The sequence below is a fragment of the Poecile atricapillus genome, chromosome 13 (assembly GCF_030490865.1).
Source record: "Poecile atricapillus isolate bPoeAtr1 chromosome 13, bPoeAtr1.hap1, whole genome shotgun sequence".
Lineage (NCBI taxonomy): Eukaryota > Metazoa > Chordata > Aves > Passeriformes > Paridae > Poecile > Poecile atricapillus.
The window spans coordinates 247,602-272,303 of NC_081261.1; the positions used below are offsets into that span (position 1 = coordinate 247,602).

Sequence of the window (24,702 nt, forward strand, 5' to 3'; positions counted from 1 at the left end):
GGCACTGTTTTTGCAGAAAAGGTTGAAAAAAGCATGACTGAACGTCTCATAACACAAAAATGTGGTGTGAGAAGTCACTTGACAGGATGTAGAGCCCAGGTATCTTCTACACTTACTCTAGATAAAGAAATGAGCACGTGGCAAAACGATTTTAGTCAAAGCTTCAGTTTTGGTGCTCCCGATAGATTTCACAGGCTACTACTGTTACACAGCCATTAGCATTTTTAAGACCCAGTCTTGGCTGTCCTTCGGGCCTCCAGTACTTTGAAATGAAGTTGCAATGGAGCTCTCAAAGCAACACTTTAAACTAGCCAACACACGGAGCTTTGTCTGCGCGGCCAGTCAGGAACAGCCGTGCTCGCGTTCGGGAGCTGCAGGGGACATTGCTTGTGTCCGGCTGTGGCGTGCACCCAAGCGCAGCGCCTGTGCAGGGATCACGGCCCTGTGACAAACGCTGCTTTGTGGGCTGCACCCGGTACCGGCGGGGGAAAACCGACACGCGGCTGTCGGGGCTGCTGCCGGTGCGTCCGGGCACAGCCCATCCGCCGAGCGCCCCGCGTGCTCCGCAGCGAGCCGCTCCCGTGCGTCCGCTGCTCCTCACGGCTGGAGCGTCCCAGGAGGGCGGCCGGCGGCAGCGACCCGCACAGCAACGCCCAGCCCGGAGACCGACACCGGGTCCGGGCGAACACCACCCACCCAGGTCCCACCGCCCCTCGGGCTCACGTCGGGTCCGCCCCGCCCCGAGCCCGCGGCCCGGTCCCGCCCCATCCCGCCCCGTCCGTCCCGTCCTGGCGGCGCGGCGGGGATGGCGGCGGACGGGCGGCGCGAGGACGAGGAGCTGCCGGTGTACCTGGCGCGGCCCGGCTCGGCGGCCGTGCCTCGTCAGAAGCGCGGGGGGCTCTTCTGCAGCGTCGAGGGCGCCTTCGAGAGCAAGACCCTCGACTTTGGGGCGCTGCGCGTTGGGCAGCGCCGCGCCCCCCCGCCCGCCCGCCCCGGCCCCGGCCCCGGCCCCGACCCCGACCCCGACCCCGACCCTCCGCTCTGCGCGGCCCCCGGCCCCAGTCCGACTGCTGGCGACCTCCGCGCCGCCTCCGGCGAAGAGCGGCTCCAGGAGCCAGCCCCCGCGGACGACAGGGTAGGGGCCGGCGGCGCGGCGGGGCTGGGCCGGGACAGCGGGCGCGGGCCCCGGGGCGGGGCCGCGGGTGGGTCCGACCGCCGCTCGCCCCCAGGGCTGGCCCTGCGGGAGCCGCTGGTGGTGCGGCCGTGGCTCCTCCGTCGCGGTGGCTCCTCCGTCGCGGCTGCCCGCAGCGTCCCCCGCCGCACGGCAGCGTCGCGGCCGTCCCCGGTGCGCGGAGCTCCGCCCGCCGAGCGGGATGTCCGCGGTCTCTCCGCGGCATCGGGAGGTAGAGCCGCTGGCTCGCTTTGGTGCAGGAGTTGATTTATTCTTGTATGAAAGAATACCTACTCCCGCCCCACCGAACATGGAAACAAAACCCAAAACAGTGGGGATTTTGGAGCTGATACTCCAAACCACGCAGATCTTTATCTCTTATGGACATAAATTAGAAGTATTACACCAGCAGTGGGGGACGGCACATTGATCTGGAAGTGACAGTGTTGAAGGTATCACTAAGCACAACGTTTCTCAATTTACACCAAAGTGAACGTGATAAACTAATCCATCCAGCTCCACAGCATAGTCCTGCTGGAGGGTGAGATGGCTTGCCGTGCTGGTTCTGGTCCTATTTGCACTTAGCAGTTGGGAAAGAAAATTATTAAGTTAATAGTGTTGAGTGAATGTCTTGGTTGGGATTTCAGTGGTCCTGTGGCTCATTTTTGCATCAGGCAAGTAAGGCTATTTGGTGCTGCTGGTCAATAATTTTGTTAGGGGCTAAACTTTTTAATAGCCATCTTAAGGTTACTTTTTCAACTGTTAACAGGGGCAAAAAACATTACCCCAAACATGATTCCTGTCAGTACCAACCTTGTCCACGCAGTTTAAGTAGCAGCTGCAGACCACAGCATTAACAACTTTTGCTGCTGCTTGTTGGAAAAGGAGCTGAAGCTCCTGGCAGTCTGTCTGTGTGCTTTGCTGTGAGCTTTTCTTTATTAGCTGTGCCAAAAATTCAAAAAAAGCCTTGTTCCCTTTTAAGGTCTTACGCAGACCCCACTCTCCGCTGTTTTGTAGGGGAGGATTTCCTTCAGTAGCTCCTCTCTTCCTGGTGATTTCTGCCTCTAGATTTCTTCCTCTGAGGCCTTCAGCTGATAAGCATCAGGAACCAAACCCCTTTTATCTGCACATCTTGCCTAAGAGGGTGGGCAATTTCATACATGTGTTTTTGCGTGTGCATGGCTAGAAGGAATTGTATGACTTGGTACTGTGGCTTTCAAGGTTTGGGGTTACCTAGAATAGGACAGTGCAATGGGAAAAGAACTGTGCACACTGAGCCCCATTGCTTGCACAGCCATGGGGAGTTTGCCTGTGTTGGACTCGGCAGACTCAGGGCACACAAAGGCATTTTTGTCAAGGCAAATTGAATTTTGAATAATTTCACAGATTAAGAAACAGTGAGAGAGCTCAAGTCACCCACTCTTGCCCAAGAAACTTGTATTATATTATATTAGAGAAGCTGAAAGTGAGAGACTTGCCTGCACCCAGGACAGCAGACAGAGATCTGTCTTCTAATTTTTGCAGTGAACAGTTTATTGGAAGTACAACAGACCAACACGCCTTTATTTTTCTTTCTGGTTATTTTTTCCTATAATGACATTAATTACAATTAAAGCACCAACATTTCTACAGGGAGACAACTGCAGTGAATAAATGCCTGGTGATAACATGTGGTGTCAGGCAACTGGACAGCATAATACAGACCCAGGCACATGATCCAACCTCTCTTTGTTTTATCACAAAGTCTATTGGAGGGACAAAACCTAGGCTGTATATTTGGCCACATTGAAGTCATAATGGGGATATAGCTGAGAGCAGCTGGGAGCTGTACCTTTGCTCTGTCAGTGGGAGTTTTAGCTTTGCCAGTGGATTTAGGGACAGAGAGTGACAGTCATTAGGGTAGGAGCCAGGGGGACTACTGTGGAGGCTGTGGCTATGGGGAGCTGCCTCTGTGGATTGGTGAGCTTCCTGGGGAACAAGAGATATGCCTTTCAGGTGCTCTTTGCTCAAAGGAGGAGGTCCACTTCCCTGCTAATGAGATCTGCTGCCGCAAGAGTTGTTGCACAACACTTAAGATTTGGAGGAGCAACACTGGGGCACCAGATTCAGTGCTGATCTGGACTATTCACAGAGACTGTTTTTAACAAGAGTGATTTAACTCAGTGCAGGTTTTCATCAGTAGTAGTCAGTGTGGACTCTACCCTTCTGAGGTGTCCTGTAGTTTTCTTTGAGAGCTGTCATGCCATTTGTTTCACAAGAGTGGGTTACTATGTTCAATTTACTATCATGAAGTAAAGAGAGAGTTTCTCTGTAGGTCACAGACAACACTCTCTGAATTCCTGTGGCCAGGATGTTCACAGAAGGCTGATGATGTGTGAACTGGAGAGCTGGAGAGCTGCAATACTGGGCATTTGCAGAGGCAACAGGGCTTTGAGGAGCAGTGAAGGAGCCTTACACTTTGTGCCTGATGCCTGGGATGGTCAACCAGAAGCCTGTGGAGGCCTCCTCCATGTTCCTCCTCACTGTTCATCTGTGCAGAGACCCTTCATTTTCACCCTCCTGTGCAGTCACACAGGCAGGAGCACGTGGTGCTAGCACCCAGACGCTTGGTCCTTCCTGCTGCATGGTTCTGCAGCTAAGCTGTCATTTCTAATGCAACTGGCTGTTGTCCCACAAACATGGGATTGTGGCTTCACCTCAGGCTGGGACAGCTTTGGCTGGGGAGGAAGGGGAAGAGGAGTGCAAGGGAAAGTAGCGGGCAGTGAAAGCAGGTGAAGAGATCATCCCCTCCAGAAGACAGGCAGGAGCCAGTCCTTGGCTTCTTCCTGGCAGTCAGCCAGTGTCACACACGTCTGATTGTGCAATACCACTTAGATATCAAGCTGTGATACACCCTGGAAATACAGGCAGGGCTGCCTCAAATGGAGAACAAAGCTTGGATTAACTTGATTCTCTCTTCGTTTTTCTGACACTTATAAAATGTGCTCTGACTTCAGCATTCAGCTTTTTGGTTTCCACTACCAGTAATTTATAGCAGGAACACCCACCAGCAGCAGTCTGTGCCTCACAAGGCCACTTGGCACAACCTGAAGTTGCAGTTGTGCACTGCCTTTAGCAGTTTAAAATCCCAAATTTGTGGAAGAGATCCTAAAACACATCAACAGCATTAATTTATCACCTCAATATCATCCTATTCAGCATCTGTGTTTTGGTTTTACTTGTTCTTTTTATAAGAGAATAATTTGGAGTTATGTTAGATCTGTTACTTTTACAAATAATAGGAACAAATCCAACCCACTGAACTAGTTCCCACACAAGAAATGCAACAGTTAAACTTGCATTACAGTTCATGGAGTTGAATGCTAAATATTCAGGTCTTTATTGAAAAAAACTCCACATATATGTGTTTGTGTTTTTTAAGAAATCTGATGCCTGAAGCACAGCAATAAGAGTCAGTTCTTTGGCTGCTTGTGCTAGGACACAGGTTATTTCCACCACTTAAGGGGCAGGGGCCCTGGCAGTGACCAGTCCCATTGTGTGCTTGGGCCAGCCCCCACAGCTTGCAGCTCCCTCCCAGTCCTGGCCTTGTATGGGTCACTGAGCTGACCCAGCTCCAGGAGAGGAAAAACACTTGTTGAGCATCCCAGCTCAAGGCCACTTCATTGCTCTGTAGGATCAGGCTAAAATTGGATTAATTGGTCTTGAATCAGCAGTCACTTGTGTACACATATTAGCACTGAACATGTTTGGTTTCGACATTATTTATTTCTGGCAATGAGAGAAACAGCCTCTTCCTTGCCAGGACACCTTCTCTGTGTGCCTTTGGGATGCAGGAGCTGTTCCGGGGCACAGGACTTCCCACTTCGCTGCAGGGATGGTGTTTCTGTTCCTTGGCTTCACTGCCTCTGAGGTAACTTATCCCCTGAAAGCTCATCTGCTAGGGGAGCAGAGGGGATGGTTTCATGCAAAGGGTATGTATGGGAGGAGGAGATTATATGCTTGGGGAAAGGCTGGCCTGGCAAATCTGCTGAACATTATGGCATTTGAGCCCAGATTGTTCCATGCCCGGTGATACTCACTGAATGCTGGTTGTGCCTGTATTAGAGTCATTGGTCATGGACACATAGGGCTGGTTGGATCTGTTTGTTTCCTTTGCATTAGAGCCAGGTCAGGAGCCTCCTGGTCCCCAGAGAGGGGGGTGAGCCAGGCTGTTGAGGCACAGTCAGAGCTGGGTTTGTTTTATTGCCAAAGTCCTTGCAGCAGCATGGGCCTTCTATTCTGTGTTCACAACACTGGTGCTCCTCACCCTGCTTCTCCCACTTGTGGCTGTCCACAAACACCTGAAGCCATGAGGAGCTTTTGAGCTCTGAGGATTGCCATTTTAGGTAACTTTCCGATTGACCATGCTTTTCATAGAGGATATTTTGAAGCATGTGAGTAGTGCCTTACGCACTGCACCTGGAAGAGATCCTATGGAAAAAGTTTTTTTCTGTTTTGAATGTTTTGGGCCCAGGGAAGGGTGTTTGATTGTATTTGTGTGAGTGTCACATAGCAACCCTGAAGAAAGCACATCTCTTCAAATGAGGGGTCTGAAGTCACTGTGGCTGGCCAGCATCCAGGGGGCTGATGCAAGCTCGGTTCTTGAAGCTGTCCAAGTGTTGAAGTCAGCAGCATCTGCATAGTCATTTATCTATTATTAACTCATTAACTGCTGCTCTTTCTGTTACTGAGTCTAGACAAAGTTAATCCCCACCAGGCGTGGGAATACTCATACACTTTGCAGAAAATGCATGAGTGAAGTTTTGAGTGATAAGAATTGAGGCTGTTTCTCACCTCCCAGCCCCAGCCAGTCTAATTTCAGTAGAGACCAGGACCTATTCTTGACACACTGCAGTCTTGTGACAAGAACAGTGTGGTCTGGTACCTGATCTTCTCCCCACAGGCTTTTAGTTGCAGAGGCTCTGGCACAGCACTGCTCCCCCATTCCCTGTCTGGTGCTTGCAGACATCTCCTGCCTGTGGGTCTGCCATGGAGGAGAAGGTTTCCAGCATCTCTTGCTGACTGCAGGGATGCAGCAACTCCCCAGTAGGAGCTGGGACAGGGAAACAGGAGGGCCAAGCAGTCCTTGCAATTTTGTCAGTATTCTCACAATCCTGGTAGTAGTAAGTATGTTGAGCATGTGCTGACTTTTACTACAAACTGGTGAAAAGTTTTTGAGTTTAGAATAAATACATATTCAGTAAAACTATCGAAGAACTTCAGCAGAAGCACACAGAGTAACAGACTCAGTGGGTAATAAAAGCTTTAGGCTGGGTTACTGCAGAGCACATGGTACTGATAGTCCATGCTGCTGTCACCCACTTCTCTTGGGGCTTTGTAGCAGCCAAAGTTGGCTGCAGTGTCAGGGATTGTGCTGTGAGATGGCTCTGCCTGTGCATGCACTGGTGAGCAGGGTGTTTGTCAGGCCCTGATGCCATTGCTGGGTTCTAGTTCAGAAAGCAAACTGGAGGGAGGGTTTGGGTGTTGGTCACCCAGGTCAGATGGTTTGTTTTTTCTGCCTGGAAGTAGAATTGGATTTACAGCAATGTCCTTGCCAGGTGTGACTGTAAGATTTTCCTAGTGGAGCTGCCTGGCAACAGGATCTGTAGGAGCATCTTGCTGATGGTGTTCAAAGCTCTGCACAAGAGTGGAGTCACAGCTGGCCTGGAAGAGAAAGCAAGGTTCAGGGTGGCCACGGTTCTTAGGACCTGCTGGCAGCATGATGGATTGTGGCAAGCAGGAAAGGGTAGACGAGTTCATCCCGTTGTGGTACAGCTCTTGCTGGCATGGTCCTGGCCGGCTGTGGGCCCAGCTTGGCAGTGTCTGTTCCAGCACACGCGGAGTACTTGTGAACAATTCCACCATTTAAACCTTCCTGCAAAAGTCACAGCAAAGAAAAGGGGAGAAGTCCTTGGAAGAGTCCTTGCCAGCACTTGTAGTGTTTGCATGGCATGTAAGATTCTTGGAGCCAGATGTGTGGTGTATTTTATTATTTTTTAATGTTTTCAGTTCTTGTGCATGTGAAAGGAAGCTGAGGTGATGCAGGTCCATAGCAGCAGCTCGAGACAAGCCTGTTCTGTTACAATGACCTCGTTCATTGTACTTGCCAGTGTTACGTGGAAAGTTTCGGCCAGTACAGAGCCCCGATTGTGGCCGCTCCCATGGGCCGTCCCTACAGGCTGGATGGAGACTGCACAGCGTTGGTGCCGGGGCCGGCGTCCATGCCTGGTGTCAGTGCTCATTGCCGGTGCCCGACCTCGGTGCTCATTGCTAGCGTCGATGCTCGGTGCCGGTGCCCGGTATCAGTGCCCGGGGTGGGTGCCCGTTGCCGGTGCCTGCACCTGCCGCGCGGTGCGGGTGCGGAACGGGGCGGGTGCGGGTGTGGAGCGGGGCGGGTGCGGGTGCGGAGCGGGGCGGGGGCGGGGCGGGGCGGGTGCGGAGCGGGGCGGAGCGGGTGCGGAGCGGGGCGGGTGCGGAACGGGGCGGGTGCGGGTGTGGAGCGGGGCGGGTGCGGAGCGGGGCGGGTGCGGGTGTGGAGCGGGGCGGGTGCGGAACGGGGCGGAGCGGGGCGGGGCGGGGCGGAGCGGGTGTGGAGCGGGGCGGGTGCGGGGCGGGGCGGGTGCGGAGCGGGGCGGGGGCGGGGCGGGGCGGGTGCGGAGCGGGTGCGGAGCGGGGGCGGAACGGGGCGGAGCGGGGCGGGGGCGGAGCGGGGCGGGAGCGGGGCGGGGCGGGGGCGGAACGGGGCGGAGCGGGGCGGGGGCGGAGCGGGGCGGGTGCGGGGCGGGTGCGGGGGCGGAGCGGGGGCGGGGCGGGGCGGGTGCGGAGCGGGGGCGGAACGGAGCGGAGCGGGGGCGGGGCGGGGCGGGTGTGGAGCGGGGGCGGAGCGGAGCGGGGGCGGGGCGGGGCGGGTGTGGAGCGGGGGCGGAGCGGAGCGGGGCGGGGCGGGCGCGCCCTGCGCTGGCCGGGCCCGGGCGCCCCCTGGCGGCGGCGGCGCGGTGCGCGGGGCGGGGCCGCTGTCCCGGTGCGGCGGGCTCGGGCTCGGGCTCGCCTTTGTGAGGAGCGGCGCGGAGACACAACGAGCGGCGGCGGCGGGTCGGGCCGGACAGGGCGGCGTCATGTCGTACCAGGGCAAGAAAAACATCCCGCGCATCACGGTGGGTGCGGCGGGCGGGGCAGGGCTCCTCGTGGGGCGGGGGGGAAGCTCGGTGCCGGCGTTGCGGGTCGCAGCGGGGCGGCGGCGGCGCGCAGACAAAGAGCCGCCGCCCGCGCAGGTGCCCCGGCCCCACCGGTGAACCGAGCTGGGCAGAGCGGCGCGGGCTGGAGCGTCGGCGGTGGCCGGTGCCCTGCGATAGCCGATGCCGCTGGGGGTTCCCCCTGGGCGGGGCCGGAGGGGGCGGGCGGCTGCCCCGGCATCCCGCAGGGCGCTCCCCACGCTCGGTGTCCCCGCCGAGCAGCTCCTCGGCCCCGCCGGATCAGGTGCGGCGCTCGGGAGAGGCTGCCGGCTTGACCCTGGGGCTGCGGGAGCCCCGGTGCCACCGGTGCCCTGCCGTGCCGCTCCTTCTGGGGCTTTCCTGCTCTGATCTCTGGCGCGGCAGTTCTGCAGAGGGCTTGCTCCTGGGAAGGCAGTCTGGGCTTTCATCTTGTTGCCTTTCGCTGGTTTCATTGTAGCTCCCGATTTTTCTACGGAGGACATCTCTGCCCTCTGAAGAAAAAAGGAAAGGCAAATCACTTGACTTCCATTATTCTTTTGCACGTACAAATGTGAACAAAATGCTCACAAAGAAGCACTAAGATCTTGACCACTGTAAAGAGAAATTATTTTGTCAGCCTATATTCAGATGCTTTCACAAGTGATATTATGGCTTTACACATCTTGCATTTTCTACATCCTTAGACCACCATGGAGACACCCCAATTGCTGCTGCAGGTGGGATTTCTCCCATTCTCTGGGGCTTTTTCTTTATGATATGTTTTATCAATATGCAGGGCTTTTAGCTGCTCCTCTGGGATTCAATGGCAGCTCTCTCCTCTAAGGTAACAAAATCATCCGAGCTGCTTAATTTACTCCTATTAAATCCTTTCCCTTTTTGCTGAAGCTGGAAATGCTGCAGGCATATGGTGTCTGTGTTACTGATGTTACAGGTAGCTCTCTCCTCTGACTTCTACAGCTTGAGGATGACCCTCCATGACTCACTGGCCCTGTTCTGCAGCATCATATTCCGGCTGAAGTGGCAGAAATGGCCATGGAATTCTGCCTAAATGACCAGGGAACTCAGGGGAGGCAATGAAGTGAAGTTGATTGGTGGATAGTCTCCTCTGTTTTAATGGAGTGGCAGAAATAAAAACTCAGCTCCAGTGTCTCCCCTAGAACAAAGCTGGTTCTGTTCTTTTCCACTGATTGTGCCCCTCAGGCACTGTTAGCATTGTTTATTCCTTTCTAGATTTCTGCCCTAGAATCTTCTTGCATGTCAGTACATATAGCAGCTGATGGGGATGGCAGATTGTCACCTAAGCTGTATTTATTAGTAGAGGGAGTTTTGAGAGTGTGTTGTCCCATTACATTTAAAGCATCTAAAGCATTGTATTCATAGCAGTGGAGGTCTGGAGCATGAGAGTATACAGAGAATAACAGAAGCCACTTCCCCTGGCAGGTAACTCACCTAGAGATCTCAGAGCTGATAGCACTGAATTAGGGACAGCTCACAAACAAGAGGAGCAGTGCCTTCCTCACTTTTGTCACCCAAGCAATAGGCAGGTTGGGCTTTCATGAAGGATGTATTGGAAAACTGGGTATTTGTGCTTCCCAACATATGTTGTTTCAACTGCCTGGTGTGTTTCTGGAAACGCAGAAACACTCCCTCCTTGTTCCTCTTGTACTCAACAGTGCTGCAATCAGTATTTGTAGTTAGTTTCTCCCAGTAAAATCTGAAAAACCATAGTTAGCCTCTTGTATCTGTTTGCAGCAGTTTCTCATCTTTTCTAGGACAGCCATTTTAGTGGAGAGGCCAGGACCATGAGTGAGTGGTGCATGTGTTAGTGTGAGATAAATTTCTGTGGAAATTATTCCCAACATGAGTTGTAAAAGCCTGGTCAAAAGCTGTGTGTGACAGCATGACAGGCAAAACCGTAGTCATTGATGGAAGGCTGGGAAGTACAGACGTGTCTGTCAGTTGCATAGTGGAGGAAACACGGGGAGGGGAGGTTAGCCAAAACTCTGGCTTTCTCAGTGGTGGCTCCATCAGCTTGGTATGGACGTGTTGCTCTTCGCTGTCTCATGTTGTGCACCTTGCATCAGGGACCACTAAGCATGGTATTACTTTTTGCATGTGTGCTGATGCTAGGGTGCCCAGCTCAGGAGAATCGTAATTTCAGATGTAGTGTGTCTGTTGAGAGACATTTTATTGGTTCCTTTTCTTTGGCTGTTTGGAAAAGTAATGAAAGTATTTCCCCTTTTGCTGTCCACAGTATGTTTTCATGCAGAAAGAGAGGTGGAAGACTAAAATCTTGTCCTGATTTCACAAAATACCTGTTAACAGAACTATTGATTGAGTCAAAATTACTCAGTCTTTGTGCTTTTGTCATAAAATCCTTTTCTAGGCCAGGTTGCCTGGAGATCCTATATTTTTTTCCTGGTATGAGCCATTCCCACCCCAATCCCCCTGCTGAACCCACAGACACCATTTCTGTGATGTCTCTACCACCTCTAAAAACAAGGAGATCTGTGTGGTGTTGGGCAGTATGTTGTATCAGGTACACGTGGGGAGGAAAGCCTCAGTTACTGACAAGACATTTTGGTGAACTGCTAGCTATCAGTATATAATTTCTAAGCCACAAACCGTAGGAAATCATGGTGTAGCTGGCAGCTATCTCTCCTTGTGACACTAGCCAGGGGTTTTTCCATGCTCTTGTGTGGTACATTAGTAAGGAGGAAACATGAGCTTCTGACAAAACACCACTGCAATTACTGTCTCTGCTTTTACAAGGGAAAAAGCAGTAAAACCATACACCTGCTTCTGTGCTCCCCTAATTATGCCCTTTTGATTCGTAAACAAGGTGAGCACTGTTCTTGGCCGGGTTCAGCAGCCTTCTGGAAGTGCTGCCTGCCTTTCTTTCTGCAGCATCACTCTGAAAAATGTTAAGAGACCACCTGATACTTCAGGATCTCAAAATGACCAGATGATGCTTAAGGCCATCAGGAGCAGAGTGTGGGCATGAGGGAATGGGTAATGGATTTGAAAGCTCGATCACAAATGCAAACAGGCAGAGAGATGGGGAGTTCTGCATAAAGGCTTACCAGCATGGAGAAGTGTTGAGGGCTGGTGGTGAATCCAGCAGGTTTTGGCAGAGCTGTGCTAGAGGGAAAGCTCCAGGCTTGGCCTCGTAGGCATCCCTTGTGCCTGCAGAAATGGATCCCCACAGAAATCACCGCAGCAGTGGCAGATGAGCTGTCACGGGCTGCCTGAGTGTTTTGGAGGCATGGTCAGCAGTGGAGGTCAGGCCAATGGGCTTGACAGGGCAGTGCCAGTGGTCAGGCGGAGCTGTGTGCAGCCACGGTCAGTGCAGCACCGGGCACTGGCTGCTCCCTCCCTGGCCATGCCCGCGTGGCTCCTGGTGCAGGAGGGCTTTTCCCTCTGCTCGGTGGCTGATGACACAGCCTGACACTGGCTGGCAAGAGCCGTGGTGGGTGTACAGAGGCACAGTGAGCCCTGATATGGGAACAGTGCATTTATTGTGGTCTGAGGCTGCTCTGGTAGTGTGCACTGCAGAAGCCTGGATATTAAATCAGACTAATTTTCCTCATAACTGCTTACTTCTCTTTCTTTCTTTCTTCTTTCCCTGCCTCTTGACACCTGGGCACACTCCTGAACCATGCCAGAGCCTGCAGGCGTGTCATTTGGATTTTTCTTATTCAACTTAGTTGCATTTTTTCCTTGCAATTGGTGGGTGCTGGTGCAGTCCCTTCACTGTTGGGTGGGCACGGCAGGTGCCAGCAGTGCCTGATCTCCTGAGTGGATGCCTTGTTTGTGCTTCAGCCACTATAGATATCTCAGTTTTGTGTACTGACAGAATTAGTACTGAGCAGCCCTTCACATCTGCCACAGAATGACCTCTTGTGAGTGTGGAGCAGGCATATTTCTTGAACTCGTATTAACTGTTTATTCAGTAATAATACATTAGAAAAATAAATAAAATTAAAGAATAATTCTGTTTATAAAGAAAATTAAATAAAATTTTCAACAGTGCTACCTGGACCAGACTCCCGTGGCTTCCTCTTGTCTGATGTGCAGAGAAGGGCAGGCCAGCCTCAGTATTTGCTGATGCTCCCACACTCTAGTGAGAACCAGCTCCAGGAATTCGAGAAAGCAAGTTGTGGAGGGCAAGAAAAAGAAAAGGACTGCTGTTAGTGGATCTGGGGAGGGAGACTTTTTTGTTATCGTGTATGTGCTCAGGGTCCTCAGCCCCAAAGCTAAGCATGTGCCCCATGGGAAGAGGTGTAGTACAGCTGTGCTCTGGCCCAAGCAGCTGGGACTGCCAAGCCAGCGCACACAGCTGTCCTTGTGCCTCCGCTGCTCGCGGGAGGTGACTGCGGTCCCCAGGTCGCCGGGCAGGACCGGGATCTCCGTGTGCTCGTGGAGGAGCGTCAGTGCAGGATCTTTGAAGGAGCTGTGCATGGGGGACTGTGACGTGCCCTTGCTTCCAGACCCCCTTAGACAGCACAGATTGGCACACCTCTGCCTGATGTGTTAGCTTGGGTCAGGGAAGAAGCGGGGCTGACCCCGGCTCTGCTTGTTGGAGAGGACGGTAAGTGGCAGGAGAATCGGGAGCAGCTCAGGTGAGCTCTTTTCCTGGTGGGAGGTGAGGCTCCTTATGGGCCGTGCTGGGCGCGGAAGGTAAATCCCCCTTGCCGGGGCTCGGTGCCGGGGCTCGGTGCCGGCTGTGGAGCGATCCTTGCTGGGGCTCGGTGCCGGCTGTGGAGCGGTCCTTGCCGGGGCTCGGTGCCGGCTGTGGAGCGGTCCTTGCCGGGGCTCGGTGCCGGCTGTACGCGGAGCCAGGAGCGGTCCTTGCCGGGGTGCCGGGGCTCGGTGCCGGCTGTGAAGCGGTCCTTGCCGGGGCTCGGTGCCGGCTGTGGAGCGGTCCTTGCCGGGGCTCGGTGCCGGCTGTACGCGGAGCCGGGAGCGGTCCCTTGCTGGGGCAGTGCGGGGAGCCCGCGGCTGTTCCGCCCCTGGCTGCAGCAGGGCTGAGCGCCGGCATTCCCCTCCTTTCCCCACCCAGTTCCTTTGTCTCGGCTGCGTGTGGATGAGGTTGCTGTAAAAACGCACGCGGGGCTAGGGGCTTTGCCTGCTGCCGGATTGCAGGAGTATTCTTTGCATCCTTCTATTGACAGACAGGAAGCTGCAAATTCCCACCACAGTGGTGATACTTCAAAAATTGCCCCAGGGGTGGCGGGTGGAGAGCAAACCCATTTCCCTGCAGGGCATTTAACCATGCAAGAGCGTGACAGGGTGAGGCTGGCGTGTGAACCCCGCTGAAGGCTCTGGTCGGCCCTTGCTCAGGCTCAGACTGTGGAAGGGGAGTATATATACATGTCAAAACCTGGGTTGTAGGCAGCAGGGGTAACAGAGAGGAATGTAAGCTGTGATCAAGAGCTGAAGAGTTGTTGGAGGTGTTTTAAGCAGTCAGGTAGACAGCATTCTGGCACAGCCTATGTCACCTGAATCCATAGCAGGCGTATGTGAGATCAGTTGGTTTGCCCCCGTACTGCCTGCAGCTGCTTGTGTGGACTTGTGAAGGTGGTGGTAGGTAAAAGAGCAGGACCTCAGCCTTCCCAGTTCCTCTGGACAGGGTCTGTTCCCCACAGGACAGTGCCCATCTTCTCCCATCAGTGCATGCTGAGTTGCCTGGTCCAAAAGTCTGAGTGCAGGAAGAGCATAAGCACAATTCTGTCTGGGGTTTTCCTCTGTTGTCTGGCTGTGCTCCTTTGGAGAAGGCTGCTGGCCACTTCGGTTAATAGAAAGAAGAGCAGGAGAGGTGGTAAATCATGAGACTGGAGTGCAGTCCAGTGCCTCCTGGTTTTTGTATAAACCTGTGGAATGCCTCAGAAGCATTACCCCAAGCACAGCAGGAGAGTGACAGATTACCAGGTGGTTGCCTGTCCTGTTGGTGGTCTTTGCAAGGTGGTAACAGAGGAGAGAGTAACTTGTCTCCTTTAATGTAACTTTACACGGTATCTGGACAAGATTTAAAGACATGCCCTTAGTACAAATTTGCTCTGAATGCTGGTGCATGGCTCATACTGCCTGCAGAGTTATGTGCATAATACCCTGGCTTAGAAGGTTTTGACTTCTCTCTACATTTTATGGAAGCGTATTTGCTATGTCTCTGGTGACTCTCCCTTGTGCTCAGTCTGCCTCGGTGGTGTTTCTATCAGCCCCCTATCCCACTTAGAAACAGCTTTAGAAGTATGACATTTTCAATCCTTGCTCTTGTACTGTTGTTTGGAGTGTTAGCACAGGTCCAGTGACCTTTCTGCAGCACTGACAGTTGAGGTGAGCAGTGGGAGAGCACCTGTACAGAGTGTTGAGAATTATAAAATCCTAATATATTAAGGGGTTGGAACGGACCTTAGTAATTATGTAGTCCCAACCCCCTCTGATGGGACACCTCCCACTAGACCAGGTTGCTCAAAGGTTTAACCAACCTGGCTTTGAATATGACAGGGTTGGGGCATCTGGAACCTCCCTGGGCAACCTGTGCCAGTGTCTAACCACCCTCTCAGTCAAAAGTGAATGAAGCATGTGTATTAGGTGCTCCTGACAGCTGCTGTGCTCTTCCCTTTTCAGAGTGATCGTCTCCTTATTAAAGGAGGGCGGATAGTCAATGATGACCAGTCATTCTATGCTGACATTTACATGGAGGATGGCCTCATAAAGTAAGTATGGGATTTCTATTATCTCCATCTCCCCTCAAACCGGCTTCAGATTGGGTAGTTACTGGCTTTTTGTGGATGTGTTCTGTGCCCAACTTGCCAGGCAGTAAAAGTTGGTAACTTGTTAACCCTCTCTATTCAGAGGCTCAACTCTCTACAATGTGTGTAAGCACAAACATTGTCTGATGTGTTTTCAGAGAAGCTCCAGTGACTGAATTGCAGTCAGGCTTGTGGGATTGTGATACTGTGTCCATTGCACAGCAAAGTTGTGTCGAATTGCACCAGGAACAAGGTTTATCTTTGACTTTTGTTTTGCCCTGTGTTAACTGTATTAGCATGAATGACCCCACACAGGATCCTGTTTGTTAGCACTAACAAGGACAGTGCTGTGCTGCAAGTCATCTGCGTCCTTGAGATTTCCAGGAATTGCAGGGAAACCTCTGGGTTCCCCCAGCTTCTCTGTATGTCTCAGAGCTGCAGGAATACCTCCATTGTTTAAAGGCTGCCATTCAAACTTGGCAAAGGAATTGTGCTGGAGCTAGCTCCACACTGTGTCAAGTGAAAGAACCATGACAGTTTATAGCCCAGAGACTTGAAAAGGCACTGTGTGCTCTATGGTAAGAGTTAAATATCTAGCCTTCCCAGGGTGGTATATGTTAAAAATCCAGCAGCAGATAAATACTTCAAGAAGTGTGACTGTATTTTTATCTGGTGGACAAGACCATTTGTGCTTGACGAGTGCTTGGGATCAGAGCCAGCTTCAGGTGTTGCTGTGACGCATGTTTTCCTTGTATCCTTGGGCAAATCACTGAGCCTCATCTGCAGTCTTGAGGCCAAAGAATTTCACTGCCTTGGAAGCGAAATGCTCTCACAAGTGAATTCTGCAAAGAATACAGTGAGCAATTAAAAACCTTTAATTCATCTCCATAAAAGCAGTGAGAAGAGCTGCTGGTTTATTGCTGTGAGGACAGTAAAGTGAGCAGTTCTGTCCACAGAATTTTTGTTACACTAGGGAAAAAAAAATCTGCAAAGTGACTCAGCTTGAATGAAATGCAAAAATGGAATTTGTTTCTCATTTTTACCTCCCCAGTGTGCCAAGGAAATTAGTTTTCCACTAAAACCAACTTATCTTTAATCTTGATTTATCAAGGAGCACTGAGAAAGGCTTGAAGAAAGTAGGATTTCTGAAGGAAGAGATTTGAAGGCTGAGTTGAACATATGGACACATAGAGGAGTTGAGGGGACAGGGCCTGAGAAGGGGAATACTGAGGTTCAGGTGACTTGGCCAGCAGGATGGCTGGATATGTCAAGTTGGGCTCAAACAGGACAGGCTGCAGAGCACTATAATTGTGTATCAGGTTACTAGTGGATTTGTTCTGGAGCTCTCTAGATTTCCTGTTTTCGGAAGACATTTTTAGGTACTTGTGATTTTGGCTGCCTTCACTACAGTGTGGTCCTGCTGATAACAAAGCTTCTGGACCCTGTCCTTCAGGGTCACAGAAAAGACAAGGCGAAAGGAGGGAGCCGTGCACTTCTTGGGAAGACAGTGAGCCCAGAGCTTGCAGCTTGTGCCATGAGCGCAGCAGGCTGCAGCCAGTCAGGCTGGGCACTTGCTGAGCTGTTTCCCAGCAGCATTGCAAGTCCCTGATAAGTCCTGAGCTGCCCTAGCAGCTGTGGCATTACAGTGGAAATCATCTTTCTCTGTAAGTAAGCTCAGACTTGAGCCTTACTTAAGGGTGGGCAGAAGGACGGGAGACAGGAGAGATTAGGGTGTAGCTCACTTGGAAGCAGGGCTGGTGCTGGGTTTTGTTAGCATGCACCCTGGGTGCTATGCTGGAAATGCGTGCCAGAGCCTGTTTTGTGAGCCTGTATGGTGTGAGGTGTCCTAGGCAGGTTCTCAGCACACACTGCAGAGATTGCCATCACACCATACTCCCCAGCTACCCCAACCCAGTGCCTGCCCCAGGCAGCAGGTGCCATCCAAGTCACCTGCAGAGCAGCTGGACAGATGGCAGCCACCTCTGGACTAAGCACAATGTAGGTGTAAGCAAGCCAAACAATCCTGCATGTTGCTGCAGAGTGGAGTGATTTTGCTCTGGCAAACCTGGGTCTGGGAGCAGGACAAAGTGACGTGTTCCTGCTGGCAGGGAGCTGCCCTGGCAGTCCCTGGCTGAGCTCTTCAGAGGTTATGTTGTGCCTAGTTTTCCTTTGTGTGAGTATCTTGGTGTGATCTCATCAGGCAGATCGGAGACAACCTGATTGTTCCTGGAGGGGTCAAAACCATAGAAGCCAATGGGAAGATGGTGATCCCCGGAGGAATTGACGTCCACACTCGCCTGCAGATGCCATACAAGGGAATGACCGCTGTGGATGATTTCTTCCAAGGAACAAAAGCAGCTCTGGCTGGTGGAACCACCATGATTAGTAAGTGCAGCAGGCATGGCCTGTACATGACACCACTCAGTGCTCCTGTAAGATCACCCAGTTCTTTCTATTTTCTGTGCTTTTCCCAGTCTTCTGTGTTTTCAAAGTCCATGACAGTGTTCATATTTTCTGTGATCTCTGTCAATTCAGTCTAGGGATTCAGATGAATCTTTGGATCCTTTGTAATGATGAAGTGATAGGACAGCAGATGTGCACAGGACCCCTTGCCCTTGGAGATCCTGTGTTCTGCAGTGATTGTCTGCAGCTGCTGTTGCCCCTGGGGCCCTCAGAAAGGAACAATGACATAACTTCTCTGTTAAATGACAGTAGGGCAGCATGATGCTCAGGTGTCTCTGAGCAGAGGAACAGAGCAGTGTGTTGGCATCCCACACTGCTCAAAAATAAACAGTGCTAACAAAAAGGGAATGGGAATTCTAAGGTCCTTCCCTGGAGGATGCTAGGGCTGTGCACTGATTTGAGGTCCAGGTGCTGTCCTGTGTGGTGGTGACAGCTGTGTGCACTGCAGGGTTTCTTGGGATGCAGGAGCAAGTGTTGATCATTCCAGTAAAGGGCTGAGTTCCTTGTCCTCCTCACACCGTTTTTCCTTCCTCTGTGCCAAAAAAAATATGCTTTGTGAAATGGTATGTGGCAAGGTATCGAGATTCCATGCTGGGCAATAAAAGGTGCATTAGTGTTGCAGTGTGGGAGGAAGCTGTGTGCTAACGGGGTGGAGTGGGGATGGGGGAAAGAAAAGGTTCTTCAGCTTCTAGCCAGTTTCTCAGCAAAAGCATGTGAAAACCCCTGGTCCTGTGCCAGAGGCCATTAAGCAAAGGCTCCGTGCAATTTCTTGCCAATAAATGCACTTGAGGATACAAGGCATGTTGTGAAGGTGACAGGATACTCTTGGGAGCTGCCCTGAAGCTACTGAAGAGACCAGCCTGGGGTGGTGGAGCTGCCAGGCCACGGTGGAATGGCCCAGCTAGGAAGCCCTTGCCCAGCCCTTCCTCTGCTGTGCCCCTGCAGTGGAGCACGTGGTGCCAGAGCCGGAGTCCAGCCTGGCCGAGGCGCTGGAGCGGTGGCGGGAGTGGGCCGATGGCAAGGCCTGCTGCGACTATGCACTGCATGTGGACATCCCACGCTGGAGTGACCACGTCAGGCAGGAGCTGCACACCATGGTCCAGGAGAAAGGTTCGTTGCCTGCCGCTTCCTGACTGGCCTTGGCCAGCCCTGTCCCCTGGCCAGGGAGGGCAAGGGGTGGCTGCGCTGTTGGGTGCCTGTGGGGTCTTGCACAGCTGCCGGTGGGAGCTGTGCCCCACAGGGCAGCTGGTGGGGAGGGTGGCCAGAGCAGGCAGCCTCACCTACCCAGCTCACCTCTCTCTCCTCTCTGCCCTGCCCCAGGCATTAACTCCTTCATGGTGTACATGGCCTACAAGGATTTGTACCAGATGTCCAACACTGAGGTGAGACCCCCTGCACCGCCATGGTTGTGTTGATTCAAGGAGCAGTGGGGAGTGACAGCCGTGGTGGGCATGGGGCAGGTCATAAGGCTGGTGGCTGCTGCCCCTGGCCAGGCCTTGCTGCTCCTGTCCTCTACCCTGGCTGCTTGTGCAGGGCTGCCCCAGGCTGTGCTCTGGGCTGGCTGGGCTCCTGTTCTGCAGGCAGAGGCATAGCTCTAGTGTGGAGATCACCAGGAGCATCTGCTGGCAACCGCATCCTACAGAGAGCTGGTCCCTGCACGGCCAGAGCTCTGTCTACCATCGCTACAGTGGGTCCTGCTGCTGCCAGGGCCATGGGTGGAAGGGCCATGGGAAGCCTGCTTAGTAATCATTTCTTCTTGTCTCTCTTTTAGCTCTATGAGATATTCAGCTGCCTGGCAGAGTTGGGTGCCATAGCTCAAGTTCATGCAGAAAATGGGGATATAATTGCACAGGTAACTAACTACTTCTGGCATGCAAGAACTGAAAATCTGTATCAGGCAGATTTGGTGTGGGGCATTAGCAAAATGGCTCTGAAGCTGGACATCTTATGCATGGTAACCCTAACCCAAACCCAAACCAAACCTTTGGTGCTCAGCAGCAATATCAATGTTAGCAAGATTTTTTGTTGTGAATACATTGTGCATAAGCGAATCACAAACAGTGCATTAGCAATTACCTAAATGGAAATGAGTGTCCATCAGGTATGATATGTTTGCTCCAGCTGCAGCTGTCTTCAGTGTGGAGAGGCAGAGACCTTTGCCTTGCACATAACGAGCCAGGAGAGGTAAAGTCCATTGAGAAGTGCCTTGGCAAGAGAAATTTTCTCCCTGTAAGCAAACAGGTGGCTAATGAAGCTGGATTCACAAGGCAGATGTTCTGAGGGATGTGGTTTAGTGATCAGGTGGTTAGTGTGCATTGGCCTCCTGTGTTGTAATTGGTGCTGGATGACAGAAGGTCCAAATGTTTTGATTTTCATTAAAACATAGAAGACGTTGTTCAGGTAAGCTTTGCAACTATTTGTTTTTTTCTCTCTCTTCTTCTTGGGAATTGAAAGAGCATGGACCAAGAGGTCATTCTTTGAGCATCTTTCAGACCACAAGATTCAGTTTTTGTTTGGACTTGTTAGAGCCGCTCTGCACAGTTGGATGGCTCTTTCACATGAAAACCGAGTGGTCAGAGGAATGGTATTGGCCAGAGCTTATCTCTGTTTTAGCACCTGCCTAATAATAAAATGCCCCAGAATTACTAATTGGTAGCACTTCACAGACCTGGGAAATAGAGAGGATGGGGAGTTTTGTAGCCCTTTTTTGTCTCCACATTGTGATTGTTTCATTGAAGAAGTTTAAGTCAGTGCCGGCCCTCCCATTTCCCCATGTTCCCTTCTTCTTCAAATCCCTTGAGGGTACAGCAGCCTCTCACCATGCCTGATGGTCCTACAGGGCATAGGGTGCTGAGGGAAGGGCTTGACACAGAAGGGATCTGCTTTTTTGGTTGATAGTTTCAGTCCTGTAATATCCCTCTGTTCTTTTGATGTCCTAGGAACAAGCCAGGATGTTGGAGATGGGAATAACAGGCCCTGAAGGCCACGTGCTGAGCAGACCTGAGGAGGTAAGATACAGAGGACAGTTCAGCCTTGCTTCTCTGAAGAGTTTTCCTAGTCACAGTAGGGCTCAGTGTGTTTAGTGGGGCCAGGCAAGCATCAGGGCAGGAAAGTTGCCCAGCAGAGACAGAAGCCCTTGTTCTGAGTCTCACAAAGAGGAGTCATACAGTCTGTATGGCTGTAGCAGTCTTTGAGGCTGCACTGGGGGCATTTGTCTTATATAGGTGACTCCACACATGTGAGAAGCCTAAGAAGAATCCAATGATGAGTTTTAGTTTCTCTGAGAATTCACTGTTCACATCTAAGTGCTGACAGATTCCAGCCTCTTTTTGCTTTGTATCTGCTTAGTCTCCAAAGTGTGTTTCAGAATCAGGTGGACAAAGCCATTGGTAGAAGGAATGGGAGGGAAAGAGAAGGGGAATTCCCTGGTTACAAATCATTGTCAGAACACTAATGAGATTACTTCTAATTTTAGCTTGCAGGGATTTTTCTGTTTGGTCCATTAATATGAGTTGAGTCTAATTTTAGATAGGTTTCCTTCACATAACTCCCTGCTGAGAGGTGCTTTGATTTCCCACAGCATATGAAAGAAGAAAACTATAGGAATTTGGTGTAATAGCAAAGTTGAGCAGGGAAGCACATTTCATAATTAAGCATATTTCATAAAATATGAAATATTTTAAATATTTTAAATACTTTAAATTTAATATTTTAAAATATTTTAAATACTGAAATAAAATCAGTTGGCTTAAATGAAAAATGTAGGAAGTTGGCTGTATTAGGGCTAGTAACAATATAAATGGCCTAGTGTAATAAAAGTACTTACTCTCTTTGAAATACAAAATGTAAAGCATTTTCCTGTACAAAGAAGAGTCTCAGTGTTAAATACAGTGGCTCAGAGTCCCTCTTATTTTTATGACTGTAACCTGTTGCCACTAGTTGGCAAGCTAAGGTGCAATTACGGGATGCTGTGGTTGTGCCCAGATTTGAGAACTGTCCTGTTACCGTAAGCAGTGCAGATCTCATCCAAAGCCAACAAAACATTGTTAAGTGTTTGATCTTGAAATGCCATTAAAGTGTAAGGCAAGTGAAAACAGTACAAGGCCTGTAGATATTACCTGTTCAGACAAATCCAGGTGTCATTGCCTTTGAAAATAAACAGTGTCCTTCTTCCAGAATATAATCTACCTGGGAAAATGTTAGGTGGAGCACAAATGACCCTGCTACCCCATAAAGCCCACAGGACAATGGCAAAGCATTAGGAGAGTGGTCTGTGGCTCCGTGGGTCTTCTCTGTCCTGGAGGGACCTCAGCGGGGGTTAAAGACACGTTCTTCCATCAGGTGGTGATGGTGACTTGGTAGGGCAGGATGATGCTGCTCCAGACTGTAACCTGCTTTGGGGTGCAGTGCAGTGGTGGCTGTTTGCTCCTGTCCACATGTTAAACCCCATCAACTACTACAGCCCATAAGTATGGTGATGAAAAATGGCTTCTCACTTAATTTCTATTTAAAGAGTCTTTAAGAAGAGAAAAACCTCTTTTCACTGTACAGCAAATAGATCTGCAGAAGTCTGAGAGGCGTAGGAGTGCATGTGTGTCTGGATGCAGTGCTCTGCTTCTTTGCCCTGGGACATTTTGGCTGGCATGGTCCCAGGCATTGCCCTGGGGTCTGGATCATTGTGTCTTTTTAAGGCTTCTGTTTTGAACTTTCTCAAGCCAACACTTGAAGCCAAATTGTAGAGCAAACACTTGGAGAGCTCTGGGGATAAGCTCAGACTGAGCATAGGCTGATGTAACAGTCCAAAGATATCCCTCCTGGTGGAAATCTACCCTCCACTAATAGCAGAACAGTGAGATGGGGCAGCTGTCAGCAGGCTGGGGCAAGCAGCAGCTGCACTGCAGAATGGGCAGGCCTCAATGACAAGCAGCCTGCCAGTGTGCACCCCTCTGCATCTGCACTCCCGTGGCAGGGACATCTGGTTAAACCTGCTGCAGCCATGGGACAGCCTGGAGCAGGGCAGTGCTAAGAAAGGCTGGACCTTCCTGCTGCCTGGCATCAGCGTGCAATGTGCTGGCAGGCTGGGCAGCAGTCCCTGGGCTCCTTGGGCTGTCGGGAGAGCTGGAACCAGGCAGTGGAAAAAACAGCAGACGCAGCTCTGCTGGCCCCCGAGCAGGGTTCAGGCAGTGCTCCTGTGCCAGGCATTGTGTTACTGTAGCCTGCCTTTGGGCCAGGCCCTGGGCAGAGGGAAGCTTCCCTTCTCAGATCTCCCTGATTAAACTGCCCCGGGAGAATCAATGGTAAAAGCAAGGGCACAGGGTGTCTGCAGCAATTAGTGGTGTGCTGAGAGTAACAGGGGCTCCTCCCTGCCCAGCTAGTGCTCCTCTGCAGCTGTGTGCCATCCTCTCTTCCAGCTGGAAGCAGAAGCTGTCTTCCGGGCCATCACTATTGCCAGCCAGACCAACTGTCCTCTCTACGTGACTAAAGTGATGAGCAAAAGTGCTGCTGACCTCATCTCACAAGCCAGAAAAAAAGGTGAGTGGCAGCTGGTGCTGCACTCAGCCCTGTTGCTGCCACCAGGATGCGGGATTATGTGGTACTCATGTCCTTGTGGTTTTGCCAAGATCAGCACTGTGCTTCAAGTGCTGTCCAGTGCTTCCCCTTCTGCTAGGGAGCAGTTAGCTTAGGAGTTTGCCTGACTTGTGAAGGGCAGGTGACACTGCAGCAGGCCACATGGAGTTACCTCCTGTTGTCAATTCAGGTAACATCAGTATGTGGGGCACCGGTAGGAGCAACACTTTAAACACCACACTTTGTCTGAAGCTGTGAAGGGCTCAGTGAGGACACTGGTTCAGTGCACGTGGGTTGAGCTGCTGCAGATAGCTCTGGCCTCCCTTTGAAGTACTAGCTCCTTGGAGGTGCCTGGGTGCCTTTTCAGGTGGCTGTGAGCTCCATTTGTCAGTGATGCTGGAGCACAGGGATGCCCCACAAGTGTGGGCATGTGCACTGCTCTGTTCAGAAGGCTCTGTGCCCCTGTCCCAGGAGGTGTGAAGGGGATTCAGGTGCATGAGAATTTGTGCCCTTCAGCAGGAAGACCCTTTGATGATGGCATGGATCTAGGTATTCTTGGGACGTGGTAAGCTGTTGGTAGTGTTGTGGAGCTGAGAATGCCACCAGGCTCCACTGAAGCACTGTTCTTTCTGTGCCCTTCTCCAGGCATTGTGGTGTTTGGTGAGCCCATCACAGCTAGTCTGGGGACTGATGGAACACACTACTGGAGCAAGAACTGGGCGAAGGCTGCGGCATTTGTGATCTCTCCACCACTGAGCCCAGACCCAACCACTCCTGACTACATTAACTCCCTCCTGGCCAGGTGAGTGACAACCCTGCTGAGGGTACTGCTAGGGGAAAGTGAACTCTGGATGGGGAAGAAAGAGGTTAGTCCAACCTGAACCACTTCACTGTAGGTGTGTAATGAACCGAGCAGTGAAATGGCTCGGACTCCAAGCCGTGTTGGTTTTTCCTCAAGAGTGGAGGGAGGACACCATAAGATTAACATCGCTAATGAGAAAAATACCAGTGGTCGTGAACCATTTTAAATGCCCTGAAGAAGACAAAGAAATGAGGACAAACTAAAACAGACTTTTCAGTGGAATGATTCACCAAGCTGGAGAAGTGGGGAATGGCTGCCTGGATTGGCATGCTGATTTCACAGGCTGGTGGGTACCCCAGTTAAATACGAAGCAGATATATTCACACACCTATACAGGTGAGCAGTAGCAGAGCCTGCAGAATGCAGGAGACCTTCAGGAGCAGCTCCTGCACACCTGGCTGGGATGGCAGCAGCTGAGGACACTGCAGGTTTCTGGCCCTGTCTGTGTGCCACGTGTGCATCGCACTGCACTCTCAGCCCATGTTTGTACATCCCGTTGTGCGTGTGCTGCCTGGTCTGTTAGCTGGGGATGGCTGACACTGAGGGGCTGTAAGTGGAAATGTCCTTTGAGGTAATTCTGGAAACATCTCTACCAAGATGAACTCTGTCTCCAGCAGAGCACATTATGGGTTT

At 51.8% G+C, this 24,702-nt stretch overlaps 1 protein-coding gene across 5 annotated transcripts in view; it reads left to right on the forward strand.

Moving 5' to 3' along the window:
• Window positions 1–786: 786 nt before the first annotated feature.
• DPYSL3 (dihydropyrimidinase like 3) overlaps window positions 787–24,702 on the forward strand; it is a 28,547-nt gene continuing 4,631 nt past the window's right edge. The window contains exons 1-11 of one of the 5 annotated variants that reach the window (XM_058848615.1): window positions 8,167–8,364; window positions 9,197–9,244; window positions 9,353–9,861; window positions 15,052–15,140; window positions 17,377–17,561; window positions 18,585–18,749; window positions 18,960–19,021; window positions 19,411–19,491; window positions 20,579–20,647; window positions 23,051–23,171; window positions 23,853–24,009. In XM_058848615.1, coding sequence (XP_058704598.1) covers window positions 15,121–15,140; window positions 17,377–17,561; window positions 18,585–18,749; window positions 18,960–19,021; window positions 19,411–19,491; window positions 20,579–20,647; window positions 23,051–23,171; window positions 23,853–24,009 — 860 coding nt within the window. In that variant the 5' untranslated portion in view covers window positions 8,167–8,364; window positions 9,197–9,244; window positions 9,353–9,861; window positions 15,052–15,120. Of the gene's footprint in view, window positions 1,136–8,166; window positions 8,365–9,196; window positions 9,245–9,352; window positions 9,862–15,051; window positions 15,141–17,376; window positions 17,562–18,584; window positions 18,750–18,959; window positions 19,022–19,410; window positions 19,492–20,578; window positions 20,648–23,050; window positions 23,172–23,852; window positions 24,010–24,702 lie in introns of those variants that run through there. The other 4 variants (XM_058848614.1, XM_058848616.1, XM_058848611.1 and 1 more) reach the window with 4 other exon arrangements.